The 17,093-nt window shown below is 37.1% G+C and overlaps 1 protein-coding gene across 5 annotated transcripts in view; it reads left to right on the top strand.

The window, feature by feature from the left end:
• Positions 1-17,093, top strand: part of ERBB4 (erb-b2 receptor tyrosine kinase 4) — a 1,119,996-nt gene that overhangs the window by 587,218 nt on the left and 515,685 nt on the right. For all 5 annotated transcript variants that reach the window (XM_066346729.1, XM_066346728.1, XM_066346726.1 and 2 more), the window contains exon 3: positions 13,279-13,465. In XM_066346729.1, the coding sequence (XP_066202826.1) occupies positions 13,279-13,465 (187 nt within the window). The remainder of the gene's footprint in view (positions 1-13,278; positions 13,466-17,093) is intronic.

The raw sequence follows: 17,093 nt of genomic DNA, 5'->3' as shown, positions 1-17,093 counted from the left end.
ATTTTTATCCAAAGGTGACTAATTAATTTTATTTAATACTATTATAAACTCAAAGTTTAAAATGTATCTTGTGGGACTTGATTTATTTTTATCATTTTTGTAATTCTCATTATTCCATCATTGACCAGGAATGGTCTCTTTCATTTGTCTTTGGAGACCTTTTGACATGACCATAGTAATGTGTGATAGTGTCCTTGCTATCTCATATGATAAGATGTATAAGGCTCATCTTAGAAGACACTATGTGACTTCCTTACTTTAAAATTCCTGTAAAGGGAGAAAAGAGTGGAAAATGTTTGAGGGTGAAGTTGTTTGAGGCTGCTGAAAAATCATATATGCACACAGGCACATACGTGCATCTCTTGTTAAGATATAATGTCAAAAGAAAAATGCAAATCTTTCTCAAACTTGGAAGAGGGCAATGTGTGACAGAGTGTGGGATAACTTTATACAAGATAAAGAGATGTTAATGCATGAAATTCTAAAATAAAAACTTATGCTTAAATACATGAGAGTAAGCTTTCAAGACACTGTATCTTTCATGGCTGTTATTTTATATTAGTGTTATTCTTGTCATTAGACTAAGATTGGAAGTGATAAAAGGTAGTAATCAACATGAGGATGGGAACCATGTCTATTTTGTGTACCACTTTGCCTCCAGCACCTACGACAGTGCTTCTTACATAGTAGATGGACAATAAACATTTGTGCAGTAAGTAATTTGATGAATGGATAAATGGATGAGTGGATGAACAGATGAATGGATAAGGTGGAAAGCACAGAGAATTAAAAACTTTATTGCAGAATAGAAGTCAAGTGAATATTTATTAAATACTTAGTATGTGCCTATTACTTTTTGATATTAATGTGTCTAGTTTCTAAATAAAAAATCTTTTATTTGTGTATTTAAAAATTTGATTAAGAAAACATAGGGGCCCTGGCCGGTTGGCTCAGCGGTAGAGCATTGGCCTGGTGTGCAGGGGACCCGGGTTCGATTCCCGGCCAGGGCACACAGGAGAAGCGCCCATTTGCTTCTCCACCCCACACCCCCCCTCCTTCCTCTCTGTCTCTCTCTTCCCCTCCCGCAGCCAAGGCTCCATTGGAGCAAAGATGGCCTGGGCGCTGGGGATGGCTCCTTGGCCTCTTCCCCAGGCGCTGGAGTGGCTCTGGTCGCGGCAGAGCGACGCCCCGGAGGGGCAGAGCATCGCCCCCTGGTGGGCAGAGCGTCGCCCCTGGTGGGCAGAGCGTCGCCCCTGGTGGGCGTGCTGGGTGGATCCCGGTCGGGCGCGTGCGGGAGTCTGTCTGACTGTCTCTCCCCATTTCCAGCTTCAGAAAAATACAAAAAAAAAAAAAAAGAAAAAAAAAAAAAGAAAACATAGGTTTACTAGATATGGTGAGTACTGGAAATATCATGTTGAACACTTTGTAAAGTATATGATTGTCTAACCAACCACTTGCTGTACAACTGAAAATAATAATAAGAATAATAAAGAAGAAAGCACAGATTCAGCCAAGTATTATGCCATAGGTCATACAGTTAAGAAGTAGTTCTCCAAATTCATATAACTTGCTTTTTACACCCCCATTCTGGGTGGTCCTGGAAGTAGTACTCAATCCTTTTATATTAGGGTTTTCATATTTACATGATATATTTATTTATGTGCAGAATCTTATTTGATTCATCCTGCATATACTTTCAAAAAGACTGCTAATTTCTTGGCATAAATGAGAATGCTATTTTAAACTTAAATCTTATTTTTGAACATTTTAGTATATTTAAATCTAGAAATATCAGAATCACGCTACAGTTACTTTTGACAGATATTCTGATTTAGCTGATATTTTTGTCATAAGAAAAACTTAGAGTACATTATTCTTTTTTTTATTTTTTATTTTTTTAAAGACTTTATTTATTCATTTTAGACAGGAGAGAGAGAGAGAGAAAGAGAGAGAGAGAGAGAGAGAGAGAGAAGGGAGGAGCAGGAAGCATCAACTCCCATATGTGCCTTGACCAGGCAAGCCCAGGGTTTTGAACCGGCGACCTCAGCATTCCAGATCGATGCTTTATCCACTGCGCCACCACAGGTCAGGCTAGAGTACATTATTCTTAAGCCTAAGTTTTGACTATATATCAATGCATATTACTTTCAACAGGGAGGAATTCTCACCAATTTTTTAAAAATAAATATCTAAAATGATTGGGATTTTAAACTCTGGAATAAGACAGAGCTTTGTATTTTTAATATCTCCTCCTTCACTTTCATTGTCTGTGTGCGTAAATTACTTAATTTTAGTTTCTTCATCAATAAAATAGAGATAGTAGTACTTAAATCAAAGAGTTGATGTGTCCAGTAAATAATTTGACATATAATAACGCTTTAATACAGAAGACACTAAATAATTAATAGTTAATACAATTATTGGAAACAGTAACTAGTCACTTAAAAATTTGTGACTTGCATAACATTACTTTAATACAAAATGCATTTTAATATCTAGTATCCAAAATTCTGATCTCTATTTTATGTATGACTATTAATATATCCACTGTATCTACAGAATACCTGCTGTATTTGTTTGACTTGAATATTAAGAACATCATAAGTAACATAAGACCTTGTTCTCACTGGAGGAGATGACTCAAACAAGTGTTTATTTTTTATAAATTAATTAAGCCTTTTTGCTTTCTGTTTTCACAACCAAATATTTACACAGATATTAAAGTGGATCTTGGCAGTCCTGTCAAATCCAATCCTGATACTTTGGCCCTACCATTCCTGAAATTGCTCACCCTTTTCATTTAAAAATAACAGCCAACTAGTCACAAACGCAGTAACCTCTAACTTCCAAATCCTCAAAGGCCATTTCCCATACGCTTTTCAAAAGAGGCAGCTGTTGTCATACATCATTTCGCGAAGGACCATTTTCCTCCTTTAAATTTTCAGAGGGGAAAATCGCATTTATAAACTACCTCAGACTTGAAACTGTCACTCTCAATTGTAGATTGAAATGGTATCAGGCAGTTTTCTCATCTCAACCCGGTAATATGCAGTTATACACTCACAAAGGGAGAAATACGGTGTTATATAGGCTATCCAACTGAGGTAGCATGTTGAACAAGAGTCAAGATTCAGGATTCACAAAAAGTATAACAACTAATACTGAGAGCCTGGTATTAGGCCTTTGCTTAAGCAAATTATGGGGATTTAATTCTCAAAACAATCAGGAATGTGGGCCCTTAGTCTCTCCATTTTACAGATGAAGAAATTCAGACACAGAAAGGTAAATAATCTACCCCATATACTGTTGCTGAATGCTGGAATGTGAACTCAGGCTGGGATCTCTGGTACTTTGTTAAGACTGCTATAACAAAGTACCACGGACTGAGTGACTTACATGAACATTTCTTTTCTCTCAATTCTGGAGGCTACTCTCAACTTCTGGAGAAGTTGCATCAAAGTGTCAAAGCAGCTGGTTTCTTCCGAAGCCTTTCTCATTGGCTTGTGGGTGATTGTCTTCTTTTGTTGCTTCCTACCATCTTCCCTACATGTATGTTCATATCCTAATGTCTTTGTCTTTTAAGGACATCAATAGTATTGGATTATGGACACCCTAAGGACCTCATTTTAATTTAATTATTTTTTTAAAGACCCTACTCTGAATACAGTCACATTCTAAGGTCCTGGACATTAGGACTCCAACATATGACTTTTGAGGGGTCATAATTCAGCCCATCACAGACAGACTGACTGGATTTCACACATTTATGCACTAAGTAGTATCAATTGTTCAAATAATTAATTTTAATATCAAATGTAGATTTACTTGCATGTTATTTACCATTCCCAAACTATGCAAACTACTTGTAAATATTTGTGTAATTGTGCTCATAATATGATGAAATTAGTCTTTTTTTTTTTTTTTTTTTGTATTTTTCTGAAGCTGGAAACAGGGAGAGACAGTCAGACAGACTCCCGCATGCGCCCGACCGGGATCCACCCGGCACGCCCACCAGGGGCGAAGCTCTGCCCACCAGGGGGGCGTCGCTTTGCCGCGACCAGAGCCACTCTAGCGCCTGGGGCAGAGGCTAAGGAGCCATCCCCAGCACCCGGGCCATCTTTGCTCCAATGGAGCCTTGGCTGCGGGAGGGGAAGAGAGAGACAGAGAGGAAGGAGGGGGAGGGGGTGGAGAAGCAAATGGGCGCTTCTCCTATGTGCCCTGGCCGGGAATCGAACCCGGGTCCCCCGCACACCAGGCCGACGCTCTACCGCTGAGCCAACCGGCCAGGGCCGAAATTAGTCATTTTTTAAAGATCTTGAACATGAAAACATTTAGCAGTAATTTGTTCTATTTTTCAAAAGATAAAGTTAACACCTTGTGCCAGGTCAATAAACAATGGAGGCGAGAGTCAAATTAAGACCTATCAGACTGTAGCACCCAGATTTAAACACTGGGCAGCATTGCCCTAACCAGTTTGTTTCTCTGTGGAGAGCAACGCTTACTACCTGTACAACATAAACAGAAATTACAATGCTTTGATTCATGTGTAGTCTCTATTGTATGAATGTGTATGGAGCTTAATGTGTATCTTTTGGGAAAAGATAAATTCAGTATCAGTTTGCCTATTTATTTTGTTTATGGTTGACTCTGGTCTGTGTTGGAGAACTCGGTGTAGAGGTTGGGGAGGGACAGCAAGGTGTTTGGTTGTTATAGGTCATGTCTGGATACGTGTCACCTGATTATAGGAGAAGACATGGGCCAGTGGCAGGAAGCAGACAGCTTGGGGTTAGTTTGGGCTTAAATAAGTGCCTTGGAATATGGACAATTAAAATTTGCTTAATGTTTCTTTCATCCTCTCTGGAAGGAATGTTTAGTTAATGATCCCCAGTGTATCAATTGGTGCTTATATATATGTAAGCATCTTTAATACTGACGAAAGGCATATGTAGTTCATATAAGCCGTACTTACATGAGCAGCAGATGTTTCACTATATTTTAAATAGTTATAAAAGAGTGCTAAATGCCAATTTGAATTTATGTTTAATAATGTAATCCTGCTTGTATAACCATATAGAAAACATACATAGGTTTTTAAAATTAGATATGTTGGAGTATTTTACAGTATAGATTTTTTTTTTTGTAATATGGACACATGAAATTGAGATTTCTATATGATTATATAAATGGATATACAAAAGCTCTCAATTTAATTTCTGTAACCTAACTCTAGAGTAACAAGTCTATGACACAGGGATCCACCTGAGATAAGGTCAGGAGAAGATGAAGACCTGAAGGGCAGCTACTAAGAATTGTCCAGGCAGCTAAGAAAGATATAGAGGACAAATGAAAAAATGATTCCTTTGAGAGAGGTGAGTTAAGTAGTCCTCTTTTCAGTGGAGCTCAGGTTTACTCTGCTAGGGTGTCATGGGTTAAGAGCTAGCAGAGTGGCCGGTGATGAATGAACGGCTTGTACGTTCTTAGAAGGGATTATAGCAGCAGTAGCACCTGAAAGACTGGCTTAGAGTCTTTGAGAGTTAGCAGTTTTATGAGGAAGAATGGGATCTGATTCCCTGCCCATACCATGTTATTTCATGCTGTGTGAAATGAGCATGGATTCAACTCTGCCACAGTCAGGTACATGACATTTCACATTACTCTTATTTTCCAAATCTAATTAGAACAGATTTTGAGACCTTGCTTGCCTGAATGGTGTAATCATGTGATGGGAGTTTTTTTGTTTGTTTGTTTTTTAGTTTTTCCATTGATTTGCGAGACAGAGAGGAGAAGGGAGAGAAAGAAAAAGAAGTATTAAATCGTTGTTTCAGTTGTTCTGTTTAGTTGTTCATTCATTGATTGCTTCTCATATGTGCCCTGAGCAAGGATTGAACCCATGACCTCAGTGCTCCAGGACGATGCTCTATCCACTGAGTGACACTGTAAGGGCTGGGAGTTTTAAAGAAAATGAGATAACGGAAAGCAAATTTCCGAAGCCAATGCACCATCACATTTGGAGATTTCTACCCATGAATGAGATATACAGTCAGTCATTTGCTCTGTCTATGTGCAGCAGGAATATGTAATGTTTGCAGTATACTTACTATTTTTTTTCTGTTAAACTTCTTAATATTATGCCATAATTATAAATGCTCTCTACTTTAGAAACCCCCAGACTTGCTGTAAGGGACAGAGACAGAAATTAATTGCCTCGGGAAACTTAATGGAAAGCCTTACTGATAGAGAGGTTACAATTTGCTACCACATTTGTCACTGTCAGAGAACACATAAATTCTACAGTCATTACCATCCGAGGGGCTTTCCTCCCATGCCACCCCACTCCACCCCCAGTTCTCTGCTCCTTACTTTTTCTGCAATACTCCAGACTAATTTCAAGTTTGTGGATCATAGTAATCAATGTTATATAATAGTGGATGTCTTTTTTTTTTTTTTTTTTTTTTGTATTTTTCTGAAGTTGGAAACAGGGAGGCAGTCAGACAGACTCCCGCATGCACCCGACCTGGATCCACCTAGCATGCCCACGAGGGGGCGATGCTCTGCCCATCTGGGGCGTTGCTCTGTTGCAACTAGAGGCATTCTAGCGCCTGAGGCAGAGGCCATGGAGCCATCCTCAGCGCCCAGGCCATCTTTGCTCCAATGGAGCCTTGGCTGCTGGAGGGGAAGAGAGAGAGAGGAAGGAGAGGGGGAGGGGTGGAGAAGCAGATGGGCACTTCTCCTGTGTGCCCTGGCCGGGAATCGAACCCAGAACTCCTGCACGCCAGGCCGACACTCTACCACTGAGCCAACCAGCCAGGGCTTTTTTTTTTTGAATAGTGGATGTCTTGACTGATGGAATATATTAGTATTATTTGTGGATGATATATAGTTGGGTATGAGTATGTAAAACACTGAAGGAGGATTTAAGAATTCAGAACTATTTTGACATGCTGAAGAAAGTCTTAATGAAAGTAAAGGGGTACTTTTTCAAATGATGCTTAAAGAAAATATCGAACCAAAATAAATTTGATAGATAATGTGGGTTGGAGTAAATGTAGGAAATGTTACTTTACATACTTGGCCCAGAATGTATAATTACTTTTAGTATATATAAAATTGTCCTAAACACTGATTAAATTTTCAGGAGTCTTAAGGTAATACAATCATTTAAATCTTAAGGATGACAAAGGAACTATTGGGTACTACCAATAAGGACCAAATTGGGGCTAATTAAAAGAAAAGATAGAGGAATTTTGTCAAATGCAAAACATTAACAGTTGTTATTAGCTTTGAAATGAAATAAAGATTTAAAAATAATTCTGATTTTTTTTTTCCTGGAATGCTCTGGAGATAAATGGAAAGCACACTGAAGCCGTATGATTTTTCCAACCTTTGAATGAATAATACCCATTGGAAATTCTAGGACATTTATAACTGCAGATGTCACATTTTTCTTAAACTGTTATATGAGAAAAATAGTTATAAATTGTTGTCCTTTTGAACAAACCATGTTTTTGGGAATGGAGGAGGTTGATTGTGAATATGGTATGGAAAGTTGGTGAAATTCATTTTGTTCTGCCATTTCTTTTGATTTCCATCATCGAATGCCATAAGCAAAACAAATTGCCCCTTGGGTTAGAAGAGTTTTGAAGTATTTAAGATTTTCATGATCTTCAGTCTATTCCCTGCTTGAACAAAACAGATATAGAAGCGAACATTGACAATGGAAATCAATCAGTTATAGTCCGCAGAAGCTCACACTACCGGGAGAGAAATATCTTTAGGTGGGTTTTCACTGTTCGATTTACACAATAAACAGTTTTCTGGAAATAAAACGTACTGAGCCAAAACCAGATCAGGGTTTTCTCTTTGCTAGGGCCTTCTAAGGATGTCTACTTACCACTGTGGTCCTTGGGCACAAATCATGCTTGTGTTGTTCAAACTACGTAGAACATTTATGAAACATTGTCCATGGAAAACAGTATCTCAAAAGATGAGCTTCAGTGTAACTTTTTATTGAATACTTTTCAATTCCATTCCATTCAGCAGCCATCACTGAAAATGTGTTCAGTGCCAGAGTCTGTGCTAAGGGTGATACTGAACACAGAAAAAGTAAAAGCAACCAGTTCTTTAATTTAGGAATAAAGTGCAACTTAAAGAGGCAAGATATAAGCATACCAAAGTTATCTAACAAAGAGATTAAAGGCAACAGTTCTTATGTAACGATGTTATAGTTAGTTTTGTTTTCACATTCTCTTCTCCACAGAGGCTTTAGCTTGGCTATTAGCAGAGATAATATTTGTAATAGCTAGCATCTATTGAACATTTATTATTTGTCAGACACTTTTATTATGTCCTGTAATCCCTATAAAACCTTTTATAATAGAGGTATTGCCTTTATAATAGAGGTATTTCTATCTTTTCTTTTTCTTTCTTCCTTTTTTTTTCTTTTTTTTTTCTGATGAAACTGAGGCTTCATTGGAATAAACACTGACGAGGCTCATGAAGCTAGGACGTACAGAGGCTAGGTCTTGAGCCCAGCTTTGCTCGGCAGTTGAGCCTACATTTCTTGCTGTTAGACTTTCCTTAGATAAGTCTTTTGTTTAAGAGTTGTTTTTATTTTCATAAAAAGTTCTGAGATAGTTAAAAAAGATTGTGCTACTAAGATTCTGATGCCTATAAGGAAAGCAACCATGGATAATTGGCATGATTTGGTGACTTGTCAGGCATGGTAAAAATTAATTGACACTTTCAGATATCCCTTGACTTTTACCACGACTGCGTTGTGAGTTGCTAATATTAACATCTGACTATGTTGTTGACTTTTTTTACAAAAAGCTATTAAATCATTTATTGATTCCTTATGTTAATAGATGCTACACAAGCATCTTTGTCGTCTGTAATGTTGTCTGGTCCCACAATTCAATCTAGATATATTGCATACAATGTACCGGCAATCATTAATAACCAAATAAAGATTTAATAGTGAACTCCTTGTTGCAACACAGTAATTGTCCATTTAGCTGCGCCAAGGTTTCTGAGGACAATGGCTGATGCACCCAAGCAGATTGTAAATAAATTTCAAATGTAACTTGGCATCACCCTGAAGGAATTCTAACATCAGACTGATGGCTTCTGAGAAGACTAACTTTAAACAGCACATTTTTAAAAAGACACATTTATCAAAGTCATGATCAGACCATTACATCTTTTTCAGCATTAAACTGAAAGTAATCCAACCATTACAAAGTTGTTTCCTGTGATTTTATTTGCAATTAGTACGCATTGTAGCTCATGTTATATTTAAAATTATTGGTATGCATTGTAGCTCATGTTATTTCAAAATTTTTGTTCAGAGAAAAGTTTTAAGAATACCCTAAAGGATGTGACTCTGAATACTAGAAAAATAGAAAATTTTAGAGATGAAAATTAAGGCATAATTTGTTGTTTTTAAGTATAAGAATTTTATATTTATTCTCTATAATACTTTTAAAAGCTTTTGGTTCTGTGAGCCCTCCAGACATAAAACATTAAAGCAATAAATCTTGGGTTGAGAGGTTTGCTATTATCTTTTTTTTTTTGCTATTATTTACATTATTTGTCTGAGTGGGAGAAAGGGATTTGTGGGATAAGGTGAATAAGGTCTTCACCATCATTACCACTGAGTAATTCGCTCTGGGTGAATTATGTATCACCTGCTTGTGGTGGCTTTGTTCAAAGTGGGTGAAACATTGCACCCTCAGCATTAACATATAATGACGTCGGGAGTTCACACGGCAAAAGGGTATTTGTTAAGCTAATGTTTAAACTGCACACACTATTTTGCAAGAGCAGAGAATAACAAGCAGAATGTACAATAAAAGAGACTCATTTTAGACACCAGAATCTCAGCTATAATAAACAATTCCTCCAGTCCCTGAATCTCAACAAGGTATTCGCTGTTGTTTTATTCTGAACTTTTAAGAAGACAACAAAAATTTCTCTAAAAGTAATTTAATGAATACTCTAGATTTAGAAATACATACATTTTACAATGCAATTAATTAAGAGATAAATGCATTAAATGATATGTGAATGTGAAGGTATTCTTAGCTAGGCACAGTATCACAGCAACGCTCACAGTGACTCAAAGTGCCCAGTCTGATGCCAGACATGAGTAGTTTCATGTGTTCCATGCTTCATCTCTGCCTTTGCTCCACCAGGATTCTACCCTTCTAGGTGTTTGGTGGAGGCATGCTATTCCTTAAGAATTGTGGAACTTGGGACAGAAGTATAAATAGAGGCATACATATTTATGTCTTATTATTTATTACAAATAAAACAGATAGTATTAAATGTTTTTTCTTCCCATTTTGGCAGATATCTTTATAATAACCTGGATGGCATGTAAAATGTTAGAGCTTTTTTACTTCTCAGGGACATAGTGATGTAGAGAGAGATAGACTCCGGTCCTTAGTCCATCCTCTAACCAGTTCTGTCCTGTACTGTGAGAGGCTGTGCACTAGTGAATTAGACCATAGGCCACACATTCAGATCCATGCACTCACCCCTCAAATACTTGCACTTGGACCACCCATCCTTCCTAGGCATATGGACTTTGGTGGCAAAGTATCCTATCTCAGAGACAGAACTGGGAAAGATTCTATCACAGGCCCTGGATGAGGGCTCAAGGCCATTTGGAAGTGGAGTTGTAGAATCACAGGGGTTTAGAAGATGGTCTAGAAAAAATAAGTGCAGATTTCAGACTGGCACTTCTCTTGACTTCACAGTCTTTGCCTGGTGACAGAGGTGTGACCAGTGAACAGCCACAGTGCTCAACAAGTATTTGTAGCTTTTTTACTATGTACCAACACTGTTCTACTCACATGGGACACATGACAAATCAATGTTTTTTCCCTTGTAGAGCTCATGTTCCAGGAATGGGAGAGACAGACTGTAAATATTAACTGTAATAAATTTATAAAATGTATAGTTCATCAGAAGGTAAGAGTATTATAGAAACAATAAAAGTTAGAATAGGGTATCATTGGCCTTAACTGAGAAATTGAGATTTGTGCAAAAACTTGAAGGCAGTGAAGAAATTAACCAGAAAGATAGCAAGGTTGAGAGAAACTCAAACCTTTGAGAGTATAGTGAGCACCGTGGGCTAGTACTACAATTGCCATGTTGAAAGAACAACAAAGAGACCAAAAACACTGGAATAGAAGGAGCAAGGTGGAAAGTTAAAAAGAGAAGTTATAAGCCTGACCAGGTAGTGGGACAGTGGATAGAACATTGGACTGGGATTCAGAGAACCCAGGTTCAAAACCCCAAGGTTACTAGCTTGAGCGTGGGCTTATCTGGCTTGAGCACAGGTTTACCAGCTTGAGCATGGGTCATAGACATGACCCCATGGTCACTGACTTGAAGCTCAAGGTTGCTGACTTGAGAAAGGGGTCACTCTCTCTGCTGTAGTCCTCCCCTCAAGGCACATATATATGAAAAAGACATCAATGAATCAAGTGCTGCAAAAAATTGATGCTTCTCATCTCTCTCCCTTCTTGTCTGTCTCTCCCTATCTCTCTCTCTCTCTCTCTCTCTCTCTCTCTTGTCACAAAAGAAAAAAAAAGAGAAATCATGAAAAACAAACTGGTAGCCTAATCACAAATTGTAGTACTATCCAATAGAAACATAATGTTACCCATAATAAATGAAGCCACAATAAAAAGGTAAAAAGAAACAGGCCAAGTTAACATGAATAATCCATTTAATAGAACTCAATTGATCTAAAATGTAATTTCAATGTCTCATTTTTATTCAAAGTGTATTTTATACTGATGGTACATCCTTTGTTCTATACTAGCTACATTTTAAGTGCAAGGGACAGGCGCGAGAGAGGTTTTGACTCTTCATTGGTAGAACTTTGGTTTACTCAGAGTAACTTGGAAGGTGATTCAGGGTTTTAAGAATTCAAGTGTCATGATTTGATTTATTTTTTAATGATCAGGGTTAGCCTTCGCTGAGAAAACACCACACAGGATCAAGAATAGAAACAGGGAGATTTATTGCAGTAATATTGATGAGGAATGGTGGTGGCTCAGATGATAGCAATGGCTGACATAAGAAGTGGTTGGAATCCTGATTATTTTAAATATGACACAAATAGGATTGGCTGCAGTTGGTGTGCGAGGGGAATCAAGAATGATCTTGAGGTTTTTGGCACGAACAACAGTAAGGAGGGGTTGACTTTAGCTGAGATGAGAAAGGCTCCTGGAGGGATGGCAGGAGGAAGATTCCGGCCAGGCCTAATAGGTGTGTTTGAGGAGCGTATCAGGGCATCCATGTGAAAATGTAGAGCAGGTAGGTGGACATGAGTCTGGAGTTTAGGGGAGAGTTTAGAAGTAAAAGTTTGGAGACTCAAAACCTTGAAACTTGGTAAGATCAACAGGGGAATAAAAGTGGAGAGAGCATATAAAGGACTAAACACTGAAACATCTGAAATGAAAAGATCTAAAAGAACATGAAATGGACATTAAAATAATATACATTTAATATTTTTTCTACTTATTGTTTTTTTAAAAAAAATGTAATGCACAGTCATATAATCATTATGATCTAGTTTTTTTCCTGGAAAACTATACCTTTAAATGAAATCCAAGCCTTTTTTGTGACTCTTTTTTTTCCCCTCTAAAATGTCTCACAAAACTTCAGTTAATTAACTCATATCATAGATACTACATTAAAAATAGACAGTAAAAATAAAAGTTGTGGTCATAATCAAATTAGCAATCATAATTTCTTCAATGCATTTTTTATGTGTTCTCCAGAGACATATAAGGCAACTGTTCTTTGATAGCTCTAGCATTAAACACCAGATTAGCCGTTTGAAATCTGTCCCACGGTTTACAAACTGATATAGCTTTATTTTATTTGTGATAAGCTTTCCAATCTGCATTTTTTTATATAAAGTTTAATTGATGGTTATATGTTCTTACCCATTTTAATCTGTCAGTAAATAAGACCTTTATGCCTTGAATTATGTTCAAATCTTAGGTGAAAAGAACAATACATAAAACAAAATCCACTATTTTACTATAAGCATAATCATAACTTTAAAAAACACCACTCATATTTCAACTCTTTCTGATCTTATAGTATCAAGACAATTATTTACAATATGATGTATAAAAGGGTGTATTATTAAAATTTAAAAATGTAATGAAATGACTCATTTTTATCTAAGCACTTACGTAAATATACTGACAAATAATCTTTAATATTTTAACATAGATGTTTGTATCTTTTCAGTCTGTTCGAGAAGTCACAGGCTATGTGTTGGTGGCTCTTAATCAGTTCCGTTACCTGCCTCTGGAGAACTTACGCATCATTCGTGGGACAAAACTTTATGAGGATCGATATGCCTTGGCAATATTTTTAAACTACAGAAAAGATGGCAACTTTGGACTTCAAGAACTTGGACTGAAGAACTTGACAGGTAAGGAAAATATAAGAAATGGCAAATATACACTCATCATCAAATAACGTTATAGACACAATTGCCTCTATGTGTGTGTATGTGTGTGTTTGTGTGTGATTACTGTAGTATGTTACATTGACAAACATTATAAAGCACTTAAATGTCTACTGTTTATTAATTAATTGAGAAATTATGGCCTATGATTCCATTGCTTTATTTACAGATATTGTGAGTGCAGTCTGAAGTATACTTTAATACTGTTATCTCAGCTGAACAGAAGTATACTGTTCAGGAAATGCTCAGTGACTGAAAACCGAGATATAAAGCAGGTCTGAGAATGCTATGTTTGGTTGTCTCAGGTGAACGGTGGACCATATCATCAAATCTCTGCAGTAAAGCAACTCTCACTCTCGTTAGAGCTCAGTAAATACACAAGCCCTACCATCTAGTATTTTACCCAATTCTCTTTTTTATCTAATTTATTAATTCAGTTTTGATTTCTCTTATTTTGTAACCCACTAAATGCCACTTGTAATTCTTTCTCAGTCTGCTTTAATATCATCGGTGACCCCTCCCCACACAAGACTCAAAATAAATAATTGCTAATAACCTAATGTCAGCATCTTGCTACAAAAAAGACTTTGTGGAATTTTGTTTTGTAAACTAGTCTTGCAATTCCACTGATATCTTATTAGTTCATACAGTTCATAGTTTATAAAGCCTGTGATGGAAAACTTTTTGTTAGGAGGTTCCTAATCACGAATTTTGCCATGTGTGCCTCCAATCAAAATGTGCTAATTAGTGATTATTAACATCCTACAATGGGATAAAGGAGTTAATTAAATTAATCTAAATTAATATCTATATATCTTGCATCTAAATGTGTAGTGTCCTTTTATATGTATTTGAGTTCACTCACTGGTAATATTTCTTGATATTAAAAAATGAAATAGGCCCTGGCCGGTTGGCTCAGCGGTAGAGCGTCGGCCTGGTGTGCGAGGGACCCGGGTTCGATTCCCGGCCAGGGCACATAGGAGAAGCGCCCATTTGCTTCTCCACCCCCCCCCCCTTCCTCTCTGTCTCTTTCTTCCCCTCCCGCAGCCGAAGCTCCATTGGAGCAAAGATGGCCCGGGCGCTGGGGATGGCTCCTTGGCCGCTGCCCCAGGTGCTAGAGTGGCTCTGGTCGTGGCAGAGCATCGCCCCCTGGTGGGCAGAGCGTCGCCCCTGGTGGGCGTGCCGGGTGGATCCCGGTCGGGCGCATGCGGGAGTCTGTCAGACTGTCTCTCCCCGTTTCCAGCTTCAGAAAAATACAAAAAAAAAAAAAAGAAAAAAAAATGAAATACTTCAGAGATATTACCTTAAAATGTTGAGTAACAAATAAGATTGTTATTATCAGGATATTAAAAGTATTTTTTCTGTCATTTATTGTGGATGCAAAATATATCATTTTAAGTTAGAAGTAGCTTCAAAGTTAGCTAGACATAGAGCTACATTGGGGATATTTTGTATGAGGAAGGAAATACTGATTGCTATTTATTTTGGACGTGATTGCCATCGAATTGATGACATAACATAAATGCAAATTGTTTGGAATTTATAGATGCCTTCATCAACATTTTTCCTTTTTTACTTTCAAAGTACTAAAGAGCGGGATTTTTGACTAAATTACTACTTGCCTGGAAATCATGATAGGAGCAAGTATTTGGAAATAGAATGGATTAAAAAAAATTGAATGATTGAAATTCGGAATCTAAAAATAATATGATCCAGTTAAAACTTGAATAGGAAGTACTGTGCTTTCCTCCTGATTTTTCTATGATTAAGTCAAGGAAGAAATTACTCGTTTGAAATGTTTATAATACTTGAATTATATTATTTTATATTATGTGGTATTTGTAGACTCTTGCCATTCAGGACATTAGTCTTTAAAGAGTTCTTATTTATTTCCACACTTAACATTATGCTACTAAATATTAAGAGTTATTTAATCAAAATTATGCCACATTGATAGAACTTTTATCTACTGAGCTTACACCGTGTATTACTTATGATTGAGAGAGTTGTTTAAATCGTGTCATTCTGATACCACAACAGTCTGGGATTTGTGTTGTCTGTTGCCCTTTTTTTTTTTTTTTGCCAATTTCATGAGAGGCAGTGACCGAGTAGGTATAAAAGCATCTTTAATTCAAATTGCAGCAACTTGAGAAGTCAGCGGACTCCTGTCCAAAAGAACTTCCTTAACAGTCTCGGCTTACTGGCCTGTTTAAATATCTTTTGAAAGGTTAGTAATTTATTACAGAGCATTCAGTTAGTCACGTAGCAGTGTGTGGGAGGCAGGGTCAAGTTTGCAGAGATGCCTCCCTGGAATGTCCTCCTGACACTGGAACAGGTCTATCTGGTGTCCTTGATGTTGCTCCAGAGAGGCTGGGGTCTGGTGCCTCTGGGAACTTAATGCAAGAGAAATCTTTGTATTTCTTAGGTAACAAAGTAAGGATTTAATATTGGTAAACTCAGCTTCTAATAATTTATAGACCTTAACTTGTTACAGTAAATTCTGTTTCTAGGTTTTTAAAAACAACTATTGTGATCTAAACTATAATTGTCGGGACTCTCCCCAATGTAAACTTTCCCCAACATTCCTGCAAAGGTAAACTCTTTGCTGCATTTCAAAGGGAGCCATTAAGAGAGAATAGCAAGTAGATTAATTATTTCCTAACTTTTACATATCTCCTATTCATTACAACTAAAAAGCTACTATTGCCAAAGGCAAATTTCTCACTTTGGGGATCCCCTATCAATACCAAAATATGTCACTATTATTTTTAAAAAAGTATCCCTACTCTCCCAGAAAGCTTTACAATATTTTCTTGAGAAGTAGTAGAAATTGGTAATTAATAAATGATTAGAGGAATGAGTTGATTGTTTAGAAAAATACATGTATTTATTCAGGAGTTATAATGAATTACACAATAAGCATGATTGTGTTAGTGTGTAGGAATATACGAGGAAGGGCAAAAGAAACTGTTCACATTAAGTGGAATTGAAGAAACAATTTGCTTTATTATAATTTCTTAAAGTGCTAAGGATTCTAAATCACCTAATTAAACTAATAAGCAAACATTGCTATTTACTTCAGATAAAATTGCTTTTGTGTTTTGGAAAGATATTTATGTTATGTTGTTTGATTATGTGTTATACAAAGTAAGCTTATAATTTTTTAAATTAATATTATATTAATACAGGGCTGCAGGTCTTGCCCTAATTTTAGATTTACTTTGTGTAATGTAAAGAAAAATAAAATACTTGCTAAACACTCAAATAGCTTACTGATTACTGCCCTAGTGGTTTAGTTTTTTGTTGTTGTTTTTATTTTTTTATTTTTCTGAAGTGAGAAGCAGGGAAGCAGAAACACAGACTCCTGCATGCACCTGACCAGGATCCACCCAGCAAGCCCACTATGGGGCAATGCTCTGCCCATCTGGGGTGTTATTCTGTTGCAACTGGAACCATTCTAGTGTCTGAGGCAGAGTCCATGGAGCCATTCTCAGCACCCAGGCCAACTTTGCTCCAATGGAGCCTTGGCTGTGAGAGGGGAAGAGAGAAACAGAAAGAAAGGAGAGGTAGAAGGATGGAGAAGCAGATGGGT

Source organism: Saccopteryx leptura, chromosome 7 (assembly GCF_036850995.1).
Source record: "Saccopteryx leptura isolate mSacLep1 chromosome 7, mSacLep1_pri_phased_curated, whole genome shotgun sequence".
NCBI classification, from domain to species: domain Eukaryota; kingdom Metazoa; phylum Chordata; class Mammalia; order Chiroptera; family Emballonuridae; genus Saccopteryx; species Saccopteryx leptura.
Note: the sequence above shows the minus strand (reverse complement) of the source record. Positions and strands in the feature narration are given on the sequence as shown.